Here is a 23,998-nt window from a genome sequence, read left to right as displayed (position 1 = left end):
GGACTCGAGATTACTACTGTCAGAGTCTTCACTACCCCAACAGTGTGTGGGTGTTCACACAGTGATACAGAGCCGTACAAAATCCTCCTTGTGCCAGACTACACGAGTGCACTGCTGCAGCTTTGAGTCTCTGCAGATGGTGTGCTGTTCATATGAGCAGTGAGAGTGGGCTGCACACACGTATCCTCGGCAAGTTCCTGGACACAAGAAAGAGTTCTGCTCAGGCGTTATTATGGACGGCCGAGCAGTGACCAGTCCAGGGGGAAGAGGCTGAAGGCCAGCTACCGACAGAGCATGCAGCGAGAGCCACAGGTGGGGAGAAGGAACCAATATAAGGACTCTGGGCCCATTTGCAGTACAGTAGAGCTTGTGTAGTACTTTGCCATTTTTATGACCTTGTTGCATTTCTGATTATTCATTCTGAATATTTTGATGACTCTGTTTACCTTTGTCCACCCATACACGTCATTCAGAGTATTGTGTGTTAAAGCCGGGGAGTGATCTTTAAATCATGAGTTTAGGTGAGCATACAAAATATGTTTCCAGTGATTAAAAAATACATTCAAATTGGACATGTCATTTCATTCAACACTTGACCACACCATCACACACCAATGTAGCCAACTCCCTTTCTTGTTATTATGATGTCATAATCATCCAGCACTGTGTGATGCAGAACCTTGATCACTTCACCACAACAAACACTGAGTAGGATACAGTAGAGCACATCTATTATTCACAAAGACCTTTTGAAAACTACAACATCAGTGATATTTGGTAAGTTTTATAATACTATTATATGGGTTATTTATCTTTTGGTATCGCTGGTGAATGTGGTCTGGTCTGCTGAGACTTTGTAAGTTAATTTAAGACCCTGCCTTCTTCAACAAAAGTGATTAACTTTAGGCATGGCCTTTGCTGTTTTCTCTTAAATGGCCGATTATTAGAGAGGGCTTTGGGCCCTTAGTTGAATGATGGACTGTGCAAAGTCTTTACTCTAACTAATGCTAATTTAATAACAAGGAAAAAATCAATTGGCTAATTTAACACCCGTATGACCTAAGACCAAACACTGCTGAGCCAGTGCAATGCTCCCAATTACCATTTAATTGTTAGAGCTGATGGATGACAATTTTGCTTTGTGAGAGTCATTGGCCTTTGTGCCTTAAATCAGGGCCTGGCGTGTTATGTCCATGTCACCAAAAAAAAAAAAAGAAAACAGTAAACAAAGTTCTATCTTGTTGCGAATTGATGTTAAACTCAACTGAAAGATATGTCCCACTCATATGAAGAACTTTACTGGTTTTATGGATCAGAAAGCCTGAAATGTTTCTAGGACACATCAAACTGACATTGATGACCCTTGTGTCATGCTCTGAAAGTTGAACCAAGTTCTATGTTTAGCTCCTGTGCCAACCGTTCTGCTGCTGAACTAGCAAACAATAGCAAATCTGCTGCTTGCAGGTGGTCTGGGTGATCTCTGCCCTTTACAGACATTGTAGGGAGCAGGGAAGCAGTTTCTCATGTCTTGTTAGAACCCTATGACACAGCTTACCATGGTGTCATTATGATGTCACAAGGCACCAATGTCAGAAGCTTGCTTTTAAAACTAGGCTCCTTTATAAGCTCATTTTACCCTGTAACTGTGACATGAGATCACAGAAATGTATTGCTGATTGTATTTGATTTAAAGTCACAACAGACAACAGCAATAGGCAATCTGGTAAGTTTAACATAATTTGGACGATGCATGCACTGAGAATTTTGTTTAACGTAGAAACGCACAAATTACTTTTGTTTGTTTCTTTGTTTGATGAATTCACATAGGCTAATAAATAAATACAAGTGCCTGCCTATTTCAATTCAACCTCCCTCTCTTTCTTTCTCCCTCTGAATATTTCTGGAACTACCTGTAACTATTTTCACTTCTTCTCCTCCTCAGATCATAAGATGACTCGCACACGAGTCCATCCAGAGCCCGTAAGTCATGTCTATGGACTTGATGATTCCCTCTGAATATTCTAGAACAAGGCTACTGTTGTTGCTAATTACATGGAAATTCATGCAGCCTGACATATTTTTGCTTTTCCAGTTAACACTTATTGACAGCACTGTCACATATAAATCTGATTTTCATTTCTGTTTGTCTGAAACAGATCAGAACAGATGACGACAGTGCATCCACATCTTCCTCTGGTTCCATTCTTGAGCCAGTATGGGAGCTGTGCCCTACAACGGCACCTCAACCTCGTCCCGCTCCCTCTACGCAGTCCAGGTTGGCTTTTGCCGTGGAGGCCTCTGGCACCAATGCACAACATGTGCCATGTGGATGCCAAGCAGGAGTTCCGCTCCAGCTACACCTTGGGCAGATATTCCCTGGACCGTCATCATCCCGCTGCTCAAACCCATGCCCGGTGATCATCCCGTTCCCTGTTGTGCCATGTCATCACAGGGCATCCAGCGCTGCCCATCTCCCACTGCTCTCCACTGGGCCTCAGACGTCTCCCCGTCCCACTCCAACTGCGTCTGCTCCTGGGGTGAAGGAGAGGGACGAGGAGAAGGCCGATGCTGCTGCTCGCCTGTTACAAGGCTCAGAGCGCACGTCACGCAGCTGTGAAGAAAACTCCAAGATGAAGAACAAAGGAAAAGATGTCGCCGCTCAACCTCTGTCCAGTGGTTCGAAGCGCACATCAAAGGCTCCTCTTCGTCATATTGAAACAGCCACCACCCCAAATTGTGTGGCCACTCTTAAACCTGTGGCCAGAAGGACTAGAACACAGTCACCACCAGCCAGAGTGAGTTCAAGTTGATGAATTTTGATTTTGTTCTTTAGCATGTCAACTTTGGCTGGACTGCTCAGTTTAAATTCATTTGTAAAGCAATAACAAGATAACAACCAGGGTAAGCTATATTAAAAGAATAGATGCATGGACAACATATTAATCAAGATGTTTTGACCAGTACCTGCAGATTTGACCCCTTTCAAGTTAAGAGGTCCCAAATCCCAAACCATATTCATGAGACACAATCATGTTTTTAAACGTTTTTTTTTGTTTTTCAGGCAGTTATTGCCGATAGTGAAGGGGAGGAGAGTGACAGTGAGGACAGCAGCAGTGATGATGAGGAAGATACAGCCCTGGACAAACTACCTCCACCAGACACCAGCAGTCTCACTGCTCCCAAACCATCCCACATCACTGGGAACATGGATGACCAGCGCCTCACGTATTTAAAGAATTTGGTACTGGCCACTGAGAGGAAAGTGGAGTTGGTGAGAGAGCAGAAGAAAAATAGAAAGGCGATGTACAAGGAACACAGAGAACAGCTGGGAGTGAAGTGGAGAATCTTCAGAGAAAGAAAGAAGTTCCTAAAGCCAGACCTGAAAAGATGGATAAAGGAAGAGCTGAGAAGGCAAAACGAGGCCATGTACAAGGACTGGAAGAGGCTTAAACGAAAGCTGAGACAAGAGAAAGCCGACCTGAGAGAATGCTTGTACAAGTACAAAAAGGACCTCAAAGAGGAAGAAAAGAGGGAGGAACAGAGGCAGAGGGCTCTCGAGAAAAAACGTCGGGAAAAAGCAAAGGAAGAAAAAGTCCAGCAGAAGAAGTTACAAAGGGAAGAGGAGAAAAAACGTAAGGAGAGGCTTGCGCAGGAGAAAGAAGAGAAAAAGGCAGCGATGGCGAGAGCACGTAAGGAAGAGAAAAGGAAGGAACAACTGCAGAGGGAGGAAGAGAAGAAGTTAAAGAAACAGCGTGAAGTTGAAGAGAGTATGGCCAAAAAGAACAGGAGAACAACTGACAGAATGAGCAGATATGACAGAATGTGCTCCTGGATAAGAAGCCATAATCCGCTGTGACTGTCTTCGCCCTAGAAGGCAGACGCAGGGATGACGCTGCAAATAAGAGAAGATCTGTACTGGCAGCAGTGGGAAAAGGAAACGGGGGGCTCTTTGGAAAGGAAATAGAGGAAGGAGAAGAAGTCGCAAAAAAGCTGAGCAGCTGCCAAAAAAAAAAAAAAAAAAACAATAATAGTAAAAAACCTGCTCTCCTGCTAAGTGGTGTGAAAAAAAGGCGAAGAGGAGCAACACATGGGAGTTTCCAGGGGGAGGTGAGAGGGCATCTTCACAGTAATGGCTGCCATCCAACAGACAAGAACTGCTGTCATCACCGCTCCTTCAATGTGGTTTGTATGAGAAGTGTTGGTACACTGTCACCAAGGTAAGCTAGATGCAGGAGGGCCTATACTACTTTTTTGTGTCATCAGAACCAGCCATCTGAACAGGGAATATAACATTTATATCACCTAGGACAACATCATTACCGACAACACCAGAATCATTCACATTGCCAGACTGTGACCAACATGGCTGCTATTGGATTGGCTTCTGTCTGAAAAACAAAACACACAAAGTAGACTAACTTTTAAAGGTAATTTGCATTCTCTCCATAGGTTCACTCGGCATGTGTCCCAACCACACAAACATGAGTATCATACAACATGGCCGCCAGGGAGAGATTGCTGTGGAGCCAGATCTCTCATCCCCAGCGGGAACTCTCTACACTAAGGTAGCAAGTGTCAAGATGAAGCGAATGTGACCGAGTGTTTATCGTACACATGACATTACTGGTGCTGTCAATCTAGTCATGAATCAGACTCTTCCTGTTTCAGCTCCTCTCGAGCATCGCTTCATCCATCTGCTGTCCCAGCACCAGCCCAAGGAGGATGGGTTCCCCCAAAAGCCCGGGTCCTCCTGAGGTTTCTTTCAGCTTCCAGCTGGGAGTTTTTCCTTGCCACCGTCGCCTATGGCTTGCTTTTGGGAGCATGAGGACAGCATAATCCTAATAAAAAAAACCTATTCAAAAACTTTGAAAGTTCCTTTTTTCCTTTTTCAGTATGCCAGGATCACCACAGCAACCTTATGAAATTGCAAAATTCTGGAAACAATGAAGTTCCCGCTCATAGTGGTAAGGAAATTCCAAAAGAGGTGAGAGGTCTGGTGATCTCTTCAAGGGTGTCAGCAGATCGCTTATCTCAGCATTATCTGGGCATGCCAGGATCACAGCCAGTTACCAAGCCAAACAGGTGTAGTGCTTGAACTATGAATCGGCCCATCAAAATTTTTAAAAGCCAACTTCATAAAGATGGTACAACAGTTCACAGTATTTTAGCCGTGAGCACAACAGCAGTCACTGGTTAAAGGGCTTGAATTACAAAGAATGTTGCATATATGATAAAAATTATTTAAGTGCTCTGTATTTAGTAAGTCTAGTTCTAGATCCAGGTGACACTAAAAAGTTTATTGGTGCCACTAACATTGGCATGGATCAGCTTGAGCGGTTCTCTGAAAATAGATTCCAAATGTTCAGTCACCCTCCAAAGAACATAAAACTCTAAGCACAACATGAACAACTACCCTTCTACCAACTACTTTTCCACTTTCGTCATGCATGCAGTCTCTGAAAAACAAGTTCCTTGGTTTCTGAAAAAAATCCGAAAATGAAGTCACTGGAATGTCAGAACCCTGATGATGCTTCTACACCTGATTTGTCCAGGAGCAATATTTGCATAGAAGGGTATTTTGCATAAATTGAAAGTGTCAGTGTACTCAGAAGGTTTTTCTAGCGTGACTAGCTCTTGGGTTCTCAGACAGCTTGGTTTAGGTCATTCTTGATGAGGTCCAAAATGAACAAGTTGTTTAAAGTGATATTGCTCTGGACACTTATCTACATCCAAGGTAAGATGCTCATCTGTTAATAATATTCATGACTGAAAAGAGCAAGCTTGCATTTTTAAAGACACTCTACAGAGTTATTATGAATGTGTGTATTTGTTTTTTTTTGTCTTCAGAATGCAGAGGGCAGTACACACTGACTCAGACTCCATCAGTATTAGCTGCTGCTCCTGGACAAACAGTCTCCCTGAACTGTAAAGTCAGCAGTAATGTCTTTAACAACAACTATCTGCACTGGTACCATCAGGTATCTGGAGAGCCTCCTAAACTCCTGATTTACTATACCAGCACTCTCCAGTCAGGCACTCCATCTCGATTCAGTGGCAGTGGAACTGGAAGTGCTTTCACTCTGACCATCAGTGGAGTCCAGATTGAAGATGCAGGAGATTACTACTGTCAGAGTTACCACAGTGGTGGTGTATTCACACAGTGATACAGAGCTGTACAAAAACCTCCCTCTGTGAGAGTACACATGACTGCACAGACTCTCAGCAGGTGTGAGGGGGGGTTTAGTAATATATTTGCCATTTGTCATTACCAAGATATTTATAAGATTAAATTAATATATGGTTTATTTTTTTCAAATATATGTATGTACATAAAGATGCAGTAATTTTAAAAACTTTGAAATTCTTGTGTCTTCAACATATATTATCGATGTTGATCATGACAAAGCAATGCATACCAATGTTTTTTTTTTAAAATGTATAGATGTGGGCAAGTCTTGAGTCTGAAACTGGACCTGGATTCAGAGACTTTCCTTTGACTATCAGTGAGTTTTAGATGAAATATGAAATATGAAATATGACTGCAGGAGGGGACACAGTGGCACACACAAGCTGTACAAACAGAAGCAGCACCAACACCTCCCTGACTCAGAGTACACATGACTGCTGTTACATGGGCCTGTTGCAGGAGCTCGGAGAACAGGATTAAAAGTGCTGGCTTGATAAGAATGTATATATCATTCCCTGATATTATATACGTATGATATTTATTTATCCAGTGTATCTTTTTTGTCACTGTGTCATCAATTGACTTTATCAAATCAAAACCAGCTTGTTCATCTTGACCATATATTTCAAGATAATTTTATATCAACCTAAACAGAGCATTGTACAGAAACAACAAAAATAAATACTTATCTAAATGTAATATAATGTTTTCAGAATAGTTTGTGTAGACAACAAACAATTGTTATACAGATTACTTTAACACCTGCCATAACAGTCCAAGACTATAACTTTATCTTGTCTATAACTTTTAACTTATGTTTTGAAGAGAAAGGAAAGACAAATAGATTTAAATAGATTTCTCATACCACATAACTCCCCTGTAATAGAAAACACCTGTAACAGTAAAGTCGAAAAATGAACTTAGACTATGTGTTTTGAAAAAAAATAAATAAATAATAATAATAGAAGTAGATTTGTTATCCCCCATGACTACACACAACCCAATGGCTGCTGGATCACCATACTGTATGTCTCTGACATCTCAGGATCAACATGTCAAGGGGATCATGGTGGAGGGGTATTTCCAGGTCTATGAATCAGCATAACAAGTCATTAACACTTGATTGCACTTTGTTGATGGACTACTGTACACATGTCTGTCCCCCTCCCCACCCCCAAACAGGCCTGAAAAAATGATGATGAGAACACATTACTAGCCAGTATTAGTGATGTTTTCAGTGTGTGTCTGATCCGTTATCTGTTTTTGGTGAGTATTTGCATGAGCACACTTTGCATTGGCTGCACAGCCTACATGCATCAGTGCTCAGGGTGATATTTAAAGATCCTCAACCACCTGCACATCTTGTGAATGAGAACAGTTGTGGTATTTTGTAGCAATGACCTTCATCACCTTAATCCTGACAATGCTCCTCTGTCTACATGGTACGTATCACATTTTGTTGTGCATCTTAAAATAACACTTTCTTTGAAAAGCAGTTTTTGAAGATTCATTCAGATAATAAAACTACTTGATCTGCGGGTGTATGTGTCATAAGATAAGAACCAAGTTTAAATTTCCTCCACAGGATCCAGAGGTCAGTACACTGTGACTCAGACTCCAGCGGTGAAAGCTGCATCTGTGGGGGACACGGCCATTCTGACCTGTAAAGTCAGCAGTGCTGTGTACAGGAATAGTAATGGAGACTACCTTTACTGGTATCAACAAAAGCCCGGAGGAGCTCCTAAACTTTTGATTAAATTTGCAAGCACACCACATACTGGTACTCCATCTAGATTTCAAGGGAGTGGATCAAGCACAGACTTCACTCTGACCATCAGTGGAGTCCAGACTGAAGATGCAGGAGATTACTACTGTCAGAGTCTTCACTACCCCAACCGTGTGGATGTGTTCACACAGTGATAGAGAGCCGTACAAAAACCTCCTTGTGCCAGACTACACATGAGTGCACTGCTGCAGCTTTGAGTCTCTGCAGATGGTGTGCTGTTCATATGAGCAGTGAGAGTGGGCTGCACACGCGTATCCTCAGCAAGTTCCTGGACACTAGAAAGAGTTCTGCTCAGGCATTATTATGGACGGCCGAGCAGTGACCAGTCCAGGGGGAAGCTACTGACAGAGCAGCGAGAGCACAGGTGGGGAGAAGGAACCAATATAAGGACTCTGGGCCCATTTACAGCACAGTAGAGCATGTGTAGCACTTTGTTATTTGTATGACCTTTTTGCATTTCTGATTATTCCCATTCATAGTATTTTGATGGGTCAGCTGTTAACCTTTGTGCGCCAATACATTGTCATTCACAGAGATGTGTGTTACAAAAGTGTAGTGGCCTTTTCTTGTGTGTTAGTGCATTACCATACAGACGTATTTTAGCATTGTTCAATGAACACTTTCAATTTGGTATTTTTCTTGCAGAAGAATGTAAAAGCATGCAAGTATCGAGTGTTAATAATAATTTGGCAAAGATATTTAACAGTGAATTATAGAGAAAGACTTTTGAAGCACATTTTGTGTTTTTTGTCTATCTGATATCTAATGGGCTTTTTATATTGTCTGTTGCTTAGTTCTGTTCATTCAATTCAATCATTGAATTCTTATTTCATTATTTTCAGACATTTTGTTATTAGTTTTTATTCAGTCTGAGGTTACAACTTGTCAAAGCTTCTGGCTTTTCTTAGTTTATTTTAATATAGTCCAACATGTCCTATTCTCAAACATAAGAAGGGAGTCAAAAGAAGTGGCGCCTGAATGAATTTATCTAAACACTGACTTACTCACATGTGACACATGAATGTATTTATGTTATTAAAAACATCTGTTCAAGCACTATTACATTTTGTACTGAAGCTTTACTTCACTGATAGTCCTGAAATTGTTCTTCTAAAAACAGTCCTTTGTTTACTATTAGGGCTGTCAAAATAACTGATTAATTTAGATTCAATAATTTGAGAAAAAATAACTGATTAAAAAAAATAACGCAGATTAATCAATGACCTTTGACCCGAAGCCATTCTAGTCAGTTACCATTAGACTGTTAAATAGGGAGATGAGGATGTGCTGCCTGGATCATTGATTTGAACATTTAATAAAAAAAAAAAAAAGATGGTCTAATGGTGTAAAAAATACTATATTTATTTGTGGACAACAGAATAAACACTGACACACAGAGAGAGAGAGCGCTGTGGTATTTTCTCATTGGCACTCAAATCTGCCTCAGCATGGAGGGACACTGTGATGTTAAAAGATGTTTTATACACAAAGTTCAGGAGGAGCTCATAGGGATGATTGACAGCATCATGTGTTATGGCGTTCCAAAACATCCCACCTCCTCCCCATTTTCCTCCTTTTCACTGAAATGATACTCATCTTACCAGTAGGGGGCAACAGATATCACCAATCACAGCAATGTCCACTGTAGGCATGTCAGGACCATGGTCAGTTACCAAGCCAAACATGCTTATTTTCTGCACTCTAATTTGTATTTCTTATAGATGAAGTTGTAAAATTAGAATTGTTGGTAATATCAAGTTGATGCTATAGTAACACATTTTAACAACTGTTGTATTATATTTTTCACTACACAGATAGACCATGAGCAGCCCATCATATGTTTTAGTTAAAATGTTTAAAAACAAACTAAGCTCAACTTTATGAAGATGGTGCAACTGTTCTCAGTAGTTTACATGTAAGCAAAAAAACACTCACTGGATAAAAAAAACTGAATCAATCTAGAGTATGTTACATGTATGCTAAAGCAGCAAATAAGAAGGAAATAAAATTACTCGTCTAAAATGAAGTGACACTTCAAAGTCTGTGGGTGCCAAATTGCAGAGGTAAGCTTGGGTGAATCTCTGAAAATAGATTTAAAATGTTCAGCCACCCACCAGAGAATATAGGACTTTAAACACAACGTGAACAATCACTTTTCAAACATACTGGCATGCATTTAATATTTCAAAACTTTTTTAGTACATTTAGACAATCAAAACATGCTCCTGGATTTTTGAAAATAATGGCAAATGTTTCAGACTTTAGTTGAAATTCAGCATCTCAGTGGTGAGAGCTTGAACCATGAATCGGCCCATCAAAACTTCTAAAAGCAAACTCAGCCAACTTCATGAAGATGGTACAACAGTTCACAGTATTTTAGCTGGGAGCACAACAGCAGTCATGGTTACAGGGCTTTAATCACTCCAAAGAATGTTGCATAATATATGATAAAGCAACATAAACAAACAAGAGTCACCTGACTAAAGTGCTCTTTGTTTGCACACATATTTTCTATTTACGGAGTCTTGTTTTAGCTGCAGGTGACACTAAAAAGTCTGTGGGTGCCACTAACATTTGCATGGATCAGCTTGGGTGATTCTCTGAAAATAGATGCCAAATATCCAGCCGTGCACCCTCCAAAGAACATAATGGTCTGACGGACCCATAAGACTTGAACAATACCTTTCAAAAATACTGACCTTAATTTGGCATTTTAAAATGCTTTCATTATGCACGCGGTGATTTTTTTCAGACCTTCCTTTATCTAATTCATCCCAGTGGTGAAAGGAGGTAGGAGGAATATGAACATCAATAGAATGTTGGAACCCTGATCATCCTTCTACACCGATTTGCATTTGCATAAAAGGGTAGGCCTACTTTGCATAAATTAAAAGTGTCTGTGTCAGAAAGTTTTTTAGTGCGACCAACGCTTGGTCTCTCAGACAGCTTGATTTACAGTAGGTCATTGTTGATGATGGGGTCCAAAATGAACATGTTGTTTAAAGTGATTTTGCTCTGGACACTTATCCAAGGTAAGATGCACCACTGTTAATAACATTCATACTGAAAAGAGCAAGCTTGCATTTTTAAAGAATTTATGAATGTGTGTGTTTTATTTTTGTTTTGTCTTCAGAATGCAGGGGGCAGTACACACTGACTCAGACTCCATCAGTATTACCTGCTGCTCCTGGACAAACAGTCTCCCTGAACTGTCAAGTCAGCAGTAAAGTTCATGGCAACAACAAATTGCACTGGTACCATCAGGTATCTGGAGAGCCTCCTAAACTCCTGATTAGGTATGCCAGCACTCTCCAGTCAGGCACTCCATCTCGATTCAGTGGCAGTGGATCTGGAAGTGCTTTCACTCTGACCATCAGTGGAGTCCAGACTGAAGATGCAGGAGATTACTACTGTCAGAGTCTCCATATCCCCAACAGTGTGTATGTGTTCACACAGTGATACAGAGCCGTACAAAAACCTCCCTCTGTAAGAGTACACATGACTGCACTGCTGCTGCTGAGACTCTGAGCAGGTGTGAAGGGGGTGTTTAGTAGAGTAGTACATTACATGTCTTGTGTTGTCAGCACCTCCAATTGTCAAACTATTTATTACGACAGAAAAATAAACACAATTATTTTTTTTAATCCCCTGAATGGATTTGAATCAATGAATTTAGATATGAATTTAGTTTTGCAGTTTAAACACATAAAAAAAACCCTGATACATATTATTTTTGACTAAAGACAGTCACTCTTACATACAGTACTCATGAAGCACTGACATCTTCCTTCAAATTAGCATCATGCCCAGAGAGTCATTGACTTTCAGTGTTCACACAGCACCAGGATTCACAGACTTTTATATGATATGAGTAACTTTCAAATGAAGACACAATATATTACTACTGCAGGAGAGGACATAGTGGTTGTAATTAATGGTAAAAAATACCAAAAGTAGTCGGGTAATCCCCTCAGGATTTGTTTAATGTGTCATCAAACTACATGCTGTTATGTTGAAGTGCCATACAAACGTTTCAGGTGACCTCCTTCCTGAGTGAAACACACCAAATGAATTCACAGAGTTGATAAGGAAATTACATCAAAGCATTGGTTGGTGGGACGGAACACATTATCACATGAAATCACCAGGTATGAAAAGGATGTAATATCCCTGGCAAAAACGCGCAGCGTCCCAACATCACAATCATTCATATTTGAAAGCATATACTGAATAAATTATCATTTGAAAGGGGTGAGGGGTGTTGATAGGCATGAAACAAGCAGAGTGAGTCCCAGCTGTGGTGTCAAGAAAATATGCAACACCATCGAACACGATTCAACCAATCATAATCAAGGACCGGAACTCTCCACTTTATTATTTGATGTATCCACTTTTAAAAAATTAAATACAATAATAATCCCTTTAATTAAATTAAAACCTTAATTAATTATTATAATTGTGTGTATACCAAACCAGAATGAAATAAAATGAAAAAAAAAAACAATTGCTCTATGTCTGCATACATATGATCTATTTAGTGAGTATCATTTTAAATGCAGGTGACACAAAGAAGTCTGTGAGTGCCGCTAACATTTGCACGGATCAGCTTGGGTGGTTCTCTAAAAATTTTGTAGATTCCAAATGTCCAGCCGGTCAGAGATTAAAGAAACCTAAAAACTTCATGTGAACAATCAACTTTCAAAAATACTGATATGAGTTTAACATTTTGAAATATATTGTATTTTCTCGTAATATACATAGTCATAGTCTGAACATGTTTATTTTCCTGCAAGTCATTTCAGCTTTTCAGCTTTTAGTTGAAATTCAGCCTCTTAATGGTGATAGGAGGCAGGAATATGAGCGTCACTGGAATGTCAGAACCCTGATCATCCGTCTACACCGGATTTGTCCAATAGCAGTATTTGCCTAGAAGGGCACTTTGCATGAATTGAAAGTGTCAGTGTACTCAGAGGGTTTTTCTAGTGTGACCTGCTCTAGGGTTCTCAGACAACTCGGTTCAGGTCATCCTTGATGATGAGGTCCAAAATGAACATGTAGTTTAAAGTAATATTGCTCTGGACATTTATCTACATCCAAGGTAAGGTGCACAGCTGTTAATAATATTCATGACTGAAAAGAGCAAGCTTGCATCTTTAAAGACACTCTACAGAGTTATTATTAATATGTGTTTTTGTTTTGTTTTATCTTCAGAATGCAGAGGGCAGTACACAGTGACTCAGACTCCATCAGTGTTACCTGCTGCTCCTGGACAAACAGTCTCCCTGAACTGTAAAGTCAGCAGTAATGTTGCTAACAACAACTATCTGAACTGGTACCATCAGGTATCTGGAGAGCCTCCTAAACTCCTGATTTACTATGCCAGCACTCTGCAGTCAGGCACTCCATCTAGATTCAGTGGCAGTGGATCTGGAAGTGCTTTCACTCTGACCATCAGTGGAGTCCAGACTGAAGATGCAGGAGATTACTACTGTCAGAGTGCCCATGTTACCAGTGTGTGGGTGTTCACACAGTGATACAGAGCCGTACAAAAACCTCCCTCTGTGAGAGTACACATGACTGCACTGCTGCAGAAGAGACTTTCAGCAGGTGTGACGTGGTTTCTCATTAGAGTCATACTTGTACATTTGTCACTTCTCATTACCAAGATATTTACAATATTAACATATATTTTGTTTATTTTTTTCAAATGCGGTTTGAACATAAAGATGAAGTAATTTTACTTGAACCGTTTGTGTCTTCAACATATGTTACATTTATATTGACACAATAATACACAAACATGTTTTCGAAAAATGCACAATAAAGTGCAAGACTAGCCTACATGATATGTTTTGAGGAAGGAAAAAAACAGTAACAGATGAAGTAGATTTGTTATACCCCATGACTCCACGCAACCAAATGGCCGCTGGATAATATCAAACTCACCATTCTGTAAGTCCAGCAAAGGCTGACATCTCAGAATCCAAATACTGTCAAGGGGATCATGGTGGAGGTGTATTTCCATGTCAATGAGTCAGCATAAAATATCTCTAAGACCTGATTGCACTATATTGATGTACTAGACCCCTGCCTTCCCATTCAAACAAGTCTGAAACAGTTCACAGTATTTTAGCCGTGAGCACAACAGCAGTCACTGGTTAAAGGGCTTTGATTACTCCAAAGAATGTTGCATATAAGATAAAGCAACATAAACCAACAAGAAGCTAGAATCACCAGACTAAAGTGCTCTATGTTTGTGTGCATATTTTCTATTTAGTGAGTCTCATTCTAGACGCAGGTGGCACTAAAAAGTATATTGGTGCCACTAACATTTGCATGGATCAGCTTGAGTGGTTCCCTGAAAATAGATTCCAAATGTTCAGCCTCCAAAGAACATAAAACTCAAAGCACAATGTGAGGAACTACTTTTATACCAACTATCTTTCTACTTTCGTTATGCATGTAGTCTCTGAAAAACATGTTGCTTGATTTCGGAAAATAATTTCCGATCTTGTCACAGAAGATAAAGACTTTATTTTAATGAAAAAGACCCATTTGACAGTCTGTGATAAGGATCAAATGCTTTGCAGGGTCACAAATGGACTTTCCCATAGACCCGGAACAGTCTATGGACTTTGCACATCATCACCTTCTTGACATTATGATGTCATAATCATTGATCATGCTGTGATGTATCAGAATCTTGCATACAACACTAAAAGCTCACTTCACCAGAACAGACACTGGATAGGATACAGTAGATTTGCAGAGCAAAATAATTATTCACAAGTACACTACAAGAGCATCAGTGATATTTGGTAAGTCTTATAGTATACCCACCTGTCGTCCATATCAGTGCTTAAAAGCCTTTTTTTTTGTCTTTAATGGCTGATTTTTGTCTCAGATTACATTGATTGTGTTACATGTTACATTGGTCAGGATTCAAGTCCTAAAACAGAGGCACGTTTTTTTCCTGAAATAAACTGAATAATGATTATTGTATGATTACTAGAATATGGTTTCAAAGCAATTTGCAGCGGGTGGACAGAAAAGAAAAACAGGTCATGTAATAAAACCCTTATATTAAAGCCATCATTTTGGAGTTCCAATGATGGAGATGACCAACTCAATATTGAATAGAAACTAGCCTACTATTTAATATGTTTTTTCTCCATAATTTTGTCCAACCTTGCTGTAAGTTATGTTACATCATCATCAATAAATAGCCTAGCAGTAAGCAATGCATCCATTGAAAGAGCATCATCAAAACAACCAATTAAAAATGAGAAAAAGCCTATTAACAATAATTGCGAAGTACATGGCTCAGATTTTATGAACTAGAATAGAATGCTAAAAAGGTAGGCTATACTTTCTGACTTTTGCCTTGAATATAATAAGGTTATTAACTAGAAAGGACAGTGCAGGAATACCCCACCACCAACGACCAACAAATGAAGTCTTGACTGTGTTCTCTCGGTGCTGCTTAGGGTAGGCCCGAGATAACACGCTGAGGATTGAGTGGTTGAAATAAAATAATTAAAATTCTGGCAGTTGCAATAATATAGGACCCATTTGGCAACCTTTAATATAGATGCATACAGCAATGAATGCGATTAGACATGCCATTTCATTCAACACTTGAACACACTATCACACACACAATGTAGACAACTCCATAGACATATATACATAGACACCGCATTGGACTCTAGAACGTACGGCCTATCTATGGACAACTCCCTTTCTTGTTATTATGATGTCATAATCATCCAGCACTGTGTGATGCAGAACCTTGATCACTTCACCACAACAAACACTGAGTAGGATACAGTAGAGCACATCTATTATTGGTTATGGTTATGGTTATGGTTATTTAGCAGACGCCTTTGTCCAAAGCGACATACAAATAAATAACAATACAAATTAAATAACAGTGAACAATTACAAAAAGGGAGAATAGCAATATTATCAATAAAACAATCAATTAAGCACTAACCTAATGAGAAATAAAACAATGAAATGAGAATAGCAATCAAATAAGTCACTCAGTTAATTATATAATAACAATAACTATAGCATGGTATGGCTAAATTTAAGGACAATAGCAAAATAAATGTCAAATTCTAACAATGGGCAAATCATAACAAAACAATACTATTATACAAACCATAACACATAACAAACGCTCAAAAGACTAAGTGCATATTAAACAAATATGCCTTAAGACCCCTCTTGAAAGATCCAAAACTGTTGCTGGAATGGAGAGCACTGGGCAACTCATTCCACCAACACGGAACCACTGAAGAATAGGATCTACAGTTTGACCTAGCATGAATGGTTTGTCGACATAACAGATTATTATTCACAAAGACCTTTTGAAAACTACAACATCAGTGATATTTGGTAAGTTTTATAATACTATTATATGGGTTATTTGTCTTTTGGTATCGCTGGTGAATGTGGTCTGGTCTGCTGAGACTTTGTACCTTAATTTAAGACCCTGCCTTCTTCAACAAAAGTGATTAACTTTAGGCATGGCCTTTGCTGTTTTCTCTTAAATGGCCGATTATTAGAGAGGGCATTGGGCCCTTAGTTGAATGATGGATTGTGCAAAGTCTTTACTCTAATGCTAATTTAATAACAAGGAAAAAATCAATTGGCTAATTTAACACCATTGAGACCTAAGACCAAACACTGATGAGCCAGTGCAATGCTCCCAATTACCATTTAATTGTTAGAGCTGATGGATGACAATTTTGCTTTGTGAGAGTCATTGGCCTTTGTGCCTTAAATCAGGGCCAAGTGTGTTATGTCCATGTCACCAAAAAAAAAAAAAAAAAAACAGTAAATAAAGTTCTATCTTGTTGTGAATTGATGTTAAACTCAACTGAAAGATATGTCCCACTCATATGAAGAACTTTACTGGTTTTATGGATCAGAAAGCCTGAAATGTTTTTAGGACACATCAAACTGACATTGATGACCCTTGTGTCATGCTCTGAAAGTTGAACCAAGTTCTATGTTCAGCTCCTGTGCCAACCGTCTGTCAGGGCACACAGACTCAGGAAACAAGGTTATGATCAATCAAGTTGTTTTAATTTTCAAACATGAACCAAGGCAGGAGAAATAAACAAGGTCTTGGAAGTTAACGCTCAGAAGATCATCAGAATAAGAAGGCAGTCCAAACTTGTAAGAGTGTATCGTCCAACAAAAAGATTTCCAATAGAAAATGTCCAACATAAAAGTTCTACAACCTGGGACGTAGCAGGCACTTCGCGAAACAAGGAGCAGAGCTTCAGGAACAAGGAGCAGTCCATGTGCTGGAGTAAGGTTCTCCGTTGAAGAGGCCAGACGGAGAGAGCAGGGTGACAGGGGTTTAAATGGGCAGCAGGAGATTGGTTACAGGTGCTGGGGAGTAGTAGAGGGGATTGGCTGCAGGTGCTGGGGAGTAGTAGAGAGGAGATTGGATTATTGGGAAAGTGGATAGGATGATTGGGCAATTAGTAGACAGGGGAATTAGATTGGGAGATCGTTGGAGCAGAGTGACGAGGAGTAGAGACTGATGGAGAACCTGGTGGCGTCGTGACATTACCCCCCCCTTCAGGAGCCGCTTCCAGGGACGAGGTGACACGGCGTCGCGGTCGGCCACGGCTGCGGGGGGCTGGTCGACCGGGATGGGTGCGATGGAAGTCAGCAAGGAGGTCTGGGTCCAGGATGTCAGATCGGCGCACCCAGGATTGGTCCTCTGGACCGTAGCCCTCCCAGTCGACCAGGTATTCCAGCCGACCTCTGCGACGCCGAGAGTCTAGGATGTCGTGGATGGCATAGACAGGACCCTCGTCCAGGAGAAGCGGCAAAGGGGGATCGACAGCGACACCAGGCTCTGTGGAGGAAGGAGAGAGAGGTGAGTTAAAGGGTTTCAGAAGAGACACATGAAAAGTGGGGTGGATTCGGTAATTAGCAGGGAGCTGGAGCCGATAGGTGACAGGGTTGATCCGGTGAGTTATGGTGAAGGGGCCGATGTATCGAGGGCTGAGTTTTTTGCATGGGAGACGCATTCGGATGTCCCGGGTGGACAGCCACACCTTTTGACCCACTTCATACTCTGGTGCTGAAGATCGTCTCACGTTGGCATGGCGACTGTGGCGATTGACAGCCCGCTGAAGATGGTGGTGCGCCTCTCCCCAGACCCTCTCACTTTCCTGATACCAGCGGTCAACGGCAGGGACATCGGAAGATTCTCCTGTCCAGGGGAACAGTGGAGGTTGGTGACCAAGGATGCATTGGAATGGTGTTAGGCCAGTGGAAGGTTGGCGGAGAGAGTTCTGCGCATACTCGGCCCAGGGTAAGAAGTGACTCCAGGTGTCTTGGTGCCGGTGACAGTAGGTTCGAAGATACCGGCCGATCTCCTGAATCTTCCGTTCCGTTTGTCCATTTGTTTGGGGGTGATAGCCTGATGTCAAACTCACGCTGACACCCATCAGACGGAGAAAGGCTCGCCAGAAGCGGGAAATAAATTGGGGCCCTCGGTCCGACACCACATCTTCTGGGATGCCATAATTTCTGAACACGTGAGTGAATATGGCCTCCGCTGTCTGTGGAATGAGTTTGCAGGCTTTGGAGAATCTGTCAACCACGACAAGGATGCAGGTATTGTCGTTGGACGGTGGGAGGTCTGTGACAAAGTCGACCCCAAGGTGTGACCAAGGGCGTTGTGGTATCGGTAGAGGAATCAACTTCCCCACAGGGAGGTGACGAGGAGTTTTTGACATTGCGCAGTCTGGGCATCCCGCAACAAGCTTGCGGATTTCCCGAGCCATGCCAGGCCACCAATAGCGATCTTGGAGAAGCGTAAGGTTGGCGTTGGCCCCGGGGTGTCCAGTGCCGGGGTTGCAGTGCGCAGAGGTGAGGAGTTGAGTTCTGAGCTGTCGGGGAACGTAGACAAGACCAGCTGGGGTATTCGGTGGAGCTGGATCAGACTCCCTGGCGGCGGCCATCTGCTCATCCAGGGACCACAGGATGGGACTCAAGATGTACTCATTTGGTAGGATGGGTTCGGGTTGCTCACTGGACTCCTCTGGATGGTGAAGTCTTGATAGTGCATCTGCCCTAGGATTACGTGATCCAGGTCTGTAGCTGATGGTGAAATTGAAGCGAGTGAAAAAGAGGGCCCATCTGGCTTGGCGGGGGTTGAGTCGTTTTGCTTCTTTGAGGTATTGGAGATTCTTGTGATCAGTCAGGACTGAGAATGGGTGTTTCGATCCTTCAAGCCAATGTCTCCACTCCTCCAGGGCTAGCTTGATGGCAAGTAATTCACGATTTCCGATGTCATAATTACGTTCTGCTGGGCTAAGCTTCCTAGAGAAGTAGGCACAAGGATGAAGACGAGGAGGGTTACCTTGGCACTGAGAAAGAACCGCACCAACACCAGTGGTGGATGCATCCACCTCAACGATGAACTTCCTCTCAGGGTCTGGGTGGCGGAGGATTGGTGCAGATGCAAAGGCCTGTTTCAACTTCTGGAAGGCCTCTGAGGCTTCAGGAGTCCAGGATAGGCTTTTGGGTTTGTTTCGGAGTAGAGAGGTGAGGGGTGCTGTAATCAGACTGAAGCCGTGGATGAAGCGTCTGTAGAAATTTGAGAACCCCAAGAAGCGTTGGAGTCCCTTGACTGTGTGTGGAGCATCCCAGGAGAGGACCGCCTTCACCTTCTGGTCGTCCATGCTGATTCCGTGGTTGCTGATGTCATAGCCCAGGAAGTGAACAGCAGTTTGGTGGAAGAGGGACTTCTCAGCCTTCACGAAGAGCTGAAACTCACGCAACTTCGTCAGGACCAGGGAGACGTGCTTGACATGATCTGTGGGGTTGGATGAGTATATGAGTATATCATCAATGAAAACCATGACGAACAGATTGAGATATTCTCTGAACACTTCATTGATAAACCCCTGGAAAACTGATGGTGCGTTTGACAAACCGTAGGGCATCACCAGGTATTCATAGTGACCGGTGGGAGTGACGAAAGCAGTCTTCCATTCGTCACCTTGGCGAATACGGACTAGATTGTAGGCACTTCTCAGATCCAATTTGGAGAATATCTTGGCATCACGCAGTTGCTCAAGAGCTGCCGGAACAAGTGGAAGAGGATATCTGAACTTCACTGTGATATTATTGAGTGCACGGTAATCAATGCAGGGTCTAAGTCCACCATCCTTCTTAGCCACGAAGAAGAAGGAAGAAGCCACTGGCGATTTAGATGGGCGTATGTATCCCAATTGTAATGCTTCTTCAATGTAGTTCTTCATTGCCTCTTGCTCAGGGACGGAGAGTGGGTAGACCTTTCCTCGCGGTAGGGGCTGACCAGGTTCCAGGTCGATTGCGCAGTCCCAGGGTCGGTGTGGAGGAAGGTGAGATGCACGGCGTGGACAGAACACATCACTGAATGAGGAGTACTCAGGTGGGACAACTACTGGACGACTCTGCTCTGGACTTTCAATGGTGGTGGCATTGAGTGACAACACTGGAGACTGAGTACTGGGGCGAGGAAGTTTTGGGAAACAGTTGGAATGGCATTTCTTTCCCCATTGAAGTATTTCTCCAGTGGACCAGGAGATCACAGGTGCATGTTGGATAAGCCAGGGGCGTCCTAGAATTAGATCGACTGTGGAATCTTCAAGGATATAAAAGGTAACTTTCTCCACATGTAGACATCCAACACGCAGCACTAGGTCATTTGCGTGATATTGGACCCGCTTGCGGGCTAAGGGCTTACCCACTATTGAGTGGACGTCGAGGGGGGCAGTGCAGCGGGTCCTCTGGAGCTGGAGACGCTGGACAAGGGACCCGGAAATGAAGTTCCCGGCTGACCCTGAATCAAGGAGAGCAAAGACTGGGTAGGTGGACATAGCATTGGACAGAGCAACTTCAATGAGTAATGGTTTGTAATGCACAAGTGGAGTACTCACGATACCGACCATGGGTCGTGGTGGCCGTGTGGGGCATCTAGTGATGAAGTGGCTAGAAGACCCACAGTACAGACATAGATTTTGGGTCATGCGCCGCCGGCGCTCTGCTGGGGTGAGCCGCAGAGAATCTACTTGCATAGGTTCGGTCCCAGCAGCTGCATTTCCATCATCGACTTGGGGAACAGAGGCTGAAGTGGGATGGCGGAGGTCCTTGAAACAGCACTCTCGGCGATTGGCTACTCGAATGGCGAGCTGAATGAATCTTTCCAGACCGATGGCATCATCATATGAGGACAGCTGGAGACGGAGAGAGGGTTCCAACCCTTGTCTGAAAACGGTGAGTAGTGCAGGTTCGTTCCACCCACTGATGGCAGCCAAGGTTCGGAATTGGATTGCGTACTCAGAGACAGACTTCTTGCCCTGCCTCAGGGCATGTAATTTGGCTTGGGTGGAGGAATCACCTTCAGGTAGGTCAAAGACTTCTTTGAAATGAGCCACAAAGTTGTCCACCGATGCTGTTGTGGGGCCATTTTGTCTCCAGATGCTTTCAGCCCATTGCAAGGCACGCCCCGAGAGCAGAGAGATGATATAGGCTACTCGTGATCGGTCTGTAGGGAATCGGTGTGGCTGCATTTCCCAGGCCAATGAGCATTGCAACAAGAATCCCTTGCATGCCTCCGGGGTTCCAGAATATGGTGATGGATTCACCACTGCGTTTGCTGGAATCATTGCTGGGGGAGCCACTGGAGCTGGGGCTGCTGCTGGTGCTGGGGTGGCCGCTGCTACGGTTGCAGAGTTGGAAAGGGTCTGACGTGCATTGTCCACCATTCCTTGGAAGGGATCCACATGGTCAGCTCTTAATGGTTGAGGCTCCATTGCCTGGTCTGGCCTTCTGTCAGGGCACACAGACTCAGGAAACAAGGTTATGATCAATCAAGTTGTTTTAATTTTCAAACATGAACCAAGGCAGGAGAAATAAACAAGGTCTTGGAAGTTAACGCTCAGAAGATCATCAGAATAAGAAGGCAGTCCAAACTTGTAAGAGTGTATCGTCCAACAGAAAGATTTCCAATAGAAAATGTCCAACATAAAAGTTCTACAACCTGGGACGTAGCAGGCACTTCGCGAAACAAGGAGCAGAGCTTCAGGAACAAGGAGCAGTCCATGTGCTGGAGTAAGGTTCTCCGTTGAAGAGGCCAGACGGAGAGAGCAGGGTGACAGGGGTTTAAATGGGCAGCAGGAGATTGGTTACAGGTGCTGGGGAGTAGTAGAGGGGATTGGCTGCAGGTGCTGGGGAGTAGTAGAGAGGAGATTGGATTATTGGGAAAGTGGATAGGATGATTGGGCAATTAGTAGACAGGGGAATTAGATTGGGAGATCGTTGGAGCAGAGTGACGAGGAGTAGAGACTGATGGAGAACCTGGTGGCGTCGTGACACCGTTCTGCTGCTGAACTAGCAAACAATAGCAAATCTGCTGCTTGCAGGTGGTCTGGGTGATCTCTGCCCTTTACAGACATTGTAGGGAGCAGGGAAGCAGTTTCTCATGTCTTGTTAGAATCCTATGACACAGGTTACCATGGTGTCATTATGATGTCACAAGGCACCAATATATTGTGTCAGAAGCTTGCTTTTAAAACTAGGCTCCTTTATAAGCTCATTTTACCCCGCAACTGTGACATGAGATCACAGAAATGTATTGCTGATTGTATTTGATTTAAAGTCACAACAGACAACAGCAATAGGCAATCTGGTAAGTTTAACATAATTTGGACGATGCATGCACTGAGAATTTTGTTTAACGTAGTAACGCACAAATTACTTTTGTTTGTTTCTTTGTTTGATGAATTCACATAGGCTAATACATAAATACAAGCGCCTGCCTATTTCAATTCAACCTCCCTCTCTTTCTTTCTCCCTCTGAATATTTCTGGAACTACCTGTAACTATTTTCACTTCTTCTCCTCCTCAGATCTTAAGATGACTCGCACACGAGTCCATCCAGAGCCCGTAAGTCATGTCTATATATGGCCTTGATGATTCCCTCTGAATATTCTAGAATAAGGCTACTGTTGTTGCTAATTCCATGGAAATTCATGCAGCCTGACATATTTTAGCTTTTCCATAACACTTATTGACAGCACTGTCACATATAAATCTGATTTTCATTTCTGTCTGTCTGAAACAGATCAGAACAGATGACGACAGTGCATCCACATCTTCCTCTGGTTCCATTCTTGAGCCAGTATGGGAGCTGTGCCCTACAACGGCACCTCAACCTCGTCCCGCTCCCCCTACGCAGTCCAGGTTGGCTTTTGCCGTGGAGGCCTCTGGCACCAATGCACAACATGTGCCATGTGGATGCCAAGCAGGAGTTCCGCTCCAGCTACACCTTGGGCAGATATTCCCTGGACCGTCATCAGCCCACTGCTCAAACCCATGCCCGGTGATCATCCCGTTCCCTGTTGTGCCATGTCATCACAGGGCATCCAGCGCTGCCCATCCCCCACTGCTCTCCACTGGGCCTCAGACGTCTCCCCGTCCCACTCCAACTGCGTCTGCTCCTGGGGTGAAGGAGAGGGACGAGGAGAAGGCCGATGCTGCTGCTCGCCTGTTACAAGGCTCAGAGCGCAAGTCACACAGCTGTGAAGAAAACAGAAAGATGAAGAAGAAAGGAAAAGATGTCGCCGCTCAACCTCTGTCCAGTGGTTCGAAGTGCACATCAAAGGCTCCTCTTCGTCATATTGAAACAGCCACCACCCCAATTTGTGCGGCCACTCTTAAACCAGTGGCCAGAAAGACTAGAACACAGTCACCACCAGCCAGAGTGAGTTCAAGTTGATGAGTTTTGATTTTGTTCTTTAGCATGCCAACTTTGGCTGGACAGCTCAGTTTAAATTCATTTGTAAAGCAATAACAAGATACCAACCAGGGTAAGCTATATTAAAATAATAGATGCATGGACAACATATTAATCAAGATGTTTTGACTTCTTCCTGACGAGCAAAAATATAAACTTTCACTATATATATATACAGTATATATGGGTAGATGACATGACATGG

At 42.7% G+C, this 23,998-nt stretch overlaps 2 protein-coding genes and 3 gene segments (V, D, J or C); all 5 read left to right on the top strand.

Annotated features, from left to right (window-relative positions):
• The first annotated feature begins 687 nt into the window (after positions 1 to 687).
• LOC134061822 (trichohyalin-like) lies at positions 688 to 4,763 on the top strand. The gene is made up of 5 exons (XM_062517613.1): positions 688 to 777; positions 1,943 to 1,980; positions 2,157 to 2,795; positions 3,062 to 4,565; positions 4,669 to 4,763. Exons 2-4 carry the CDS (start codon positions 1,951 to 1,953, stop codon positions 3,854 to 3,856), a joined length of 1,464 nt encoding a protein of 487 aa, XP_062373597.1. The 5' UTR covers positions 688 to 777; positions 1,943 to 1,950; the 3' UTR covers positions 3,857 to 4,565; positions 4,669 to 4,763.
• Positions 4,764 to 5,621: 858 nt separating this feature from the next.
• LOC134061825 (Ig kappa chain V region 3381-like) lies at positions 5,622 to 13,802 on the top strand. The segment is given in 2 exon segments: positions 5,622 to 5,734; positions 13,185 to 13,802. Coding segments are annotated over 2 exon segments (387 nt in total).
• On the top strand, positions 7,560 to 8,986 carry LOC134061826 (probable non-functional immunoglobulin kappa variable 6D-41). The segment is given in 2 exon segments: positions 7,560 to 7,629; positions 7,773 to 8,986. Coding segments are annotated over 2 exon segments (381 nt in total).
• LOC134061824 (Ig kappa chain V region 3381-like) lies at positions 10,886 to 11,582 on the top strand. The segment is given in 2 exon segments: positions 10,886 to 11,005; positions 11,107 to 11,582. Coding segments are annotated over 2 exon segments (387 nt in total).
• Positions 13,803 to 22,608: 8,806 nt separating the features above from the next.
• LOC134061717 (uncharacterized) lies at positions 22,609 to 23,775 on the top strand. The gene is made up of 3 exons (XM_062517474.1): positions 22,609 to 22,686; positions 22,906 to 22,943; positions 23,122 to 23,775. Exons 2-3 carry the CDS (start codon positions 22,914 to 22,916, stop codon positions 23,773 to 23,775), a joined length of 684 nt encoding a protein of 227 aa, XP_062373458.1. The 5' UTR covers positions 22,609 to 22,686; positions 22,906 to 22,913.
• Positions 23,776 to 23,998: the final 223 nt, after the last annotated feature.

The sequence above is a fragment of the Sardina pilchardus genome, chromosome 17 (genome assembly GCF_963854185.1).
Source record: "Sardina pilchardus chromosome 17, fSarPil1.1, whole genome shotgun sequence".
NCBI lineage: Eukaryota > Metazoa > Chordata > Actinopteri > Clupeiformes > Clupeidae > Sardina > Sardina pilchardus.
This window is presented reverse-complemented; position numbering and strand designations above follow the sequence as displayed.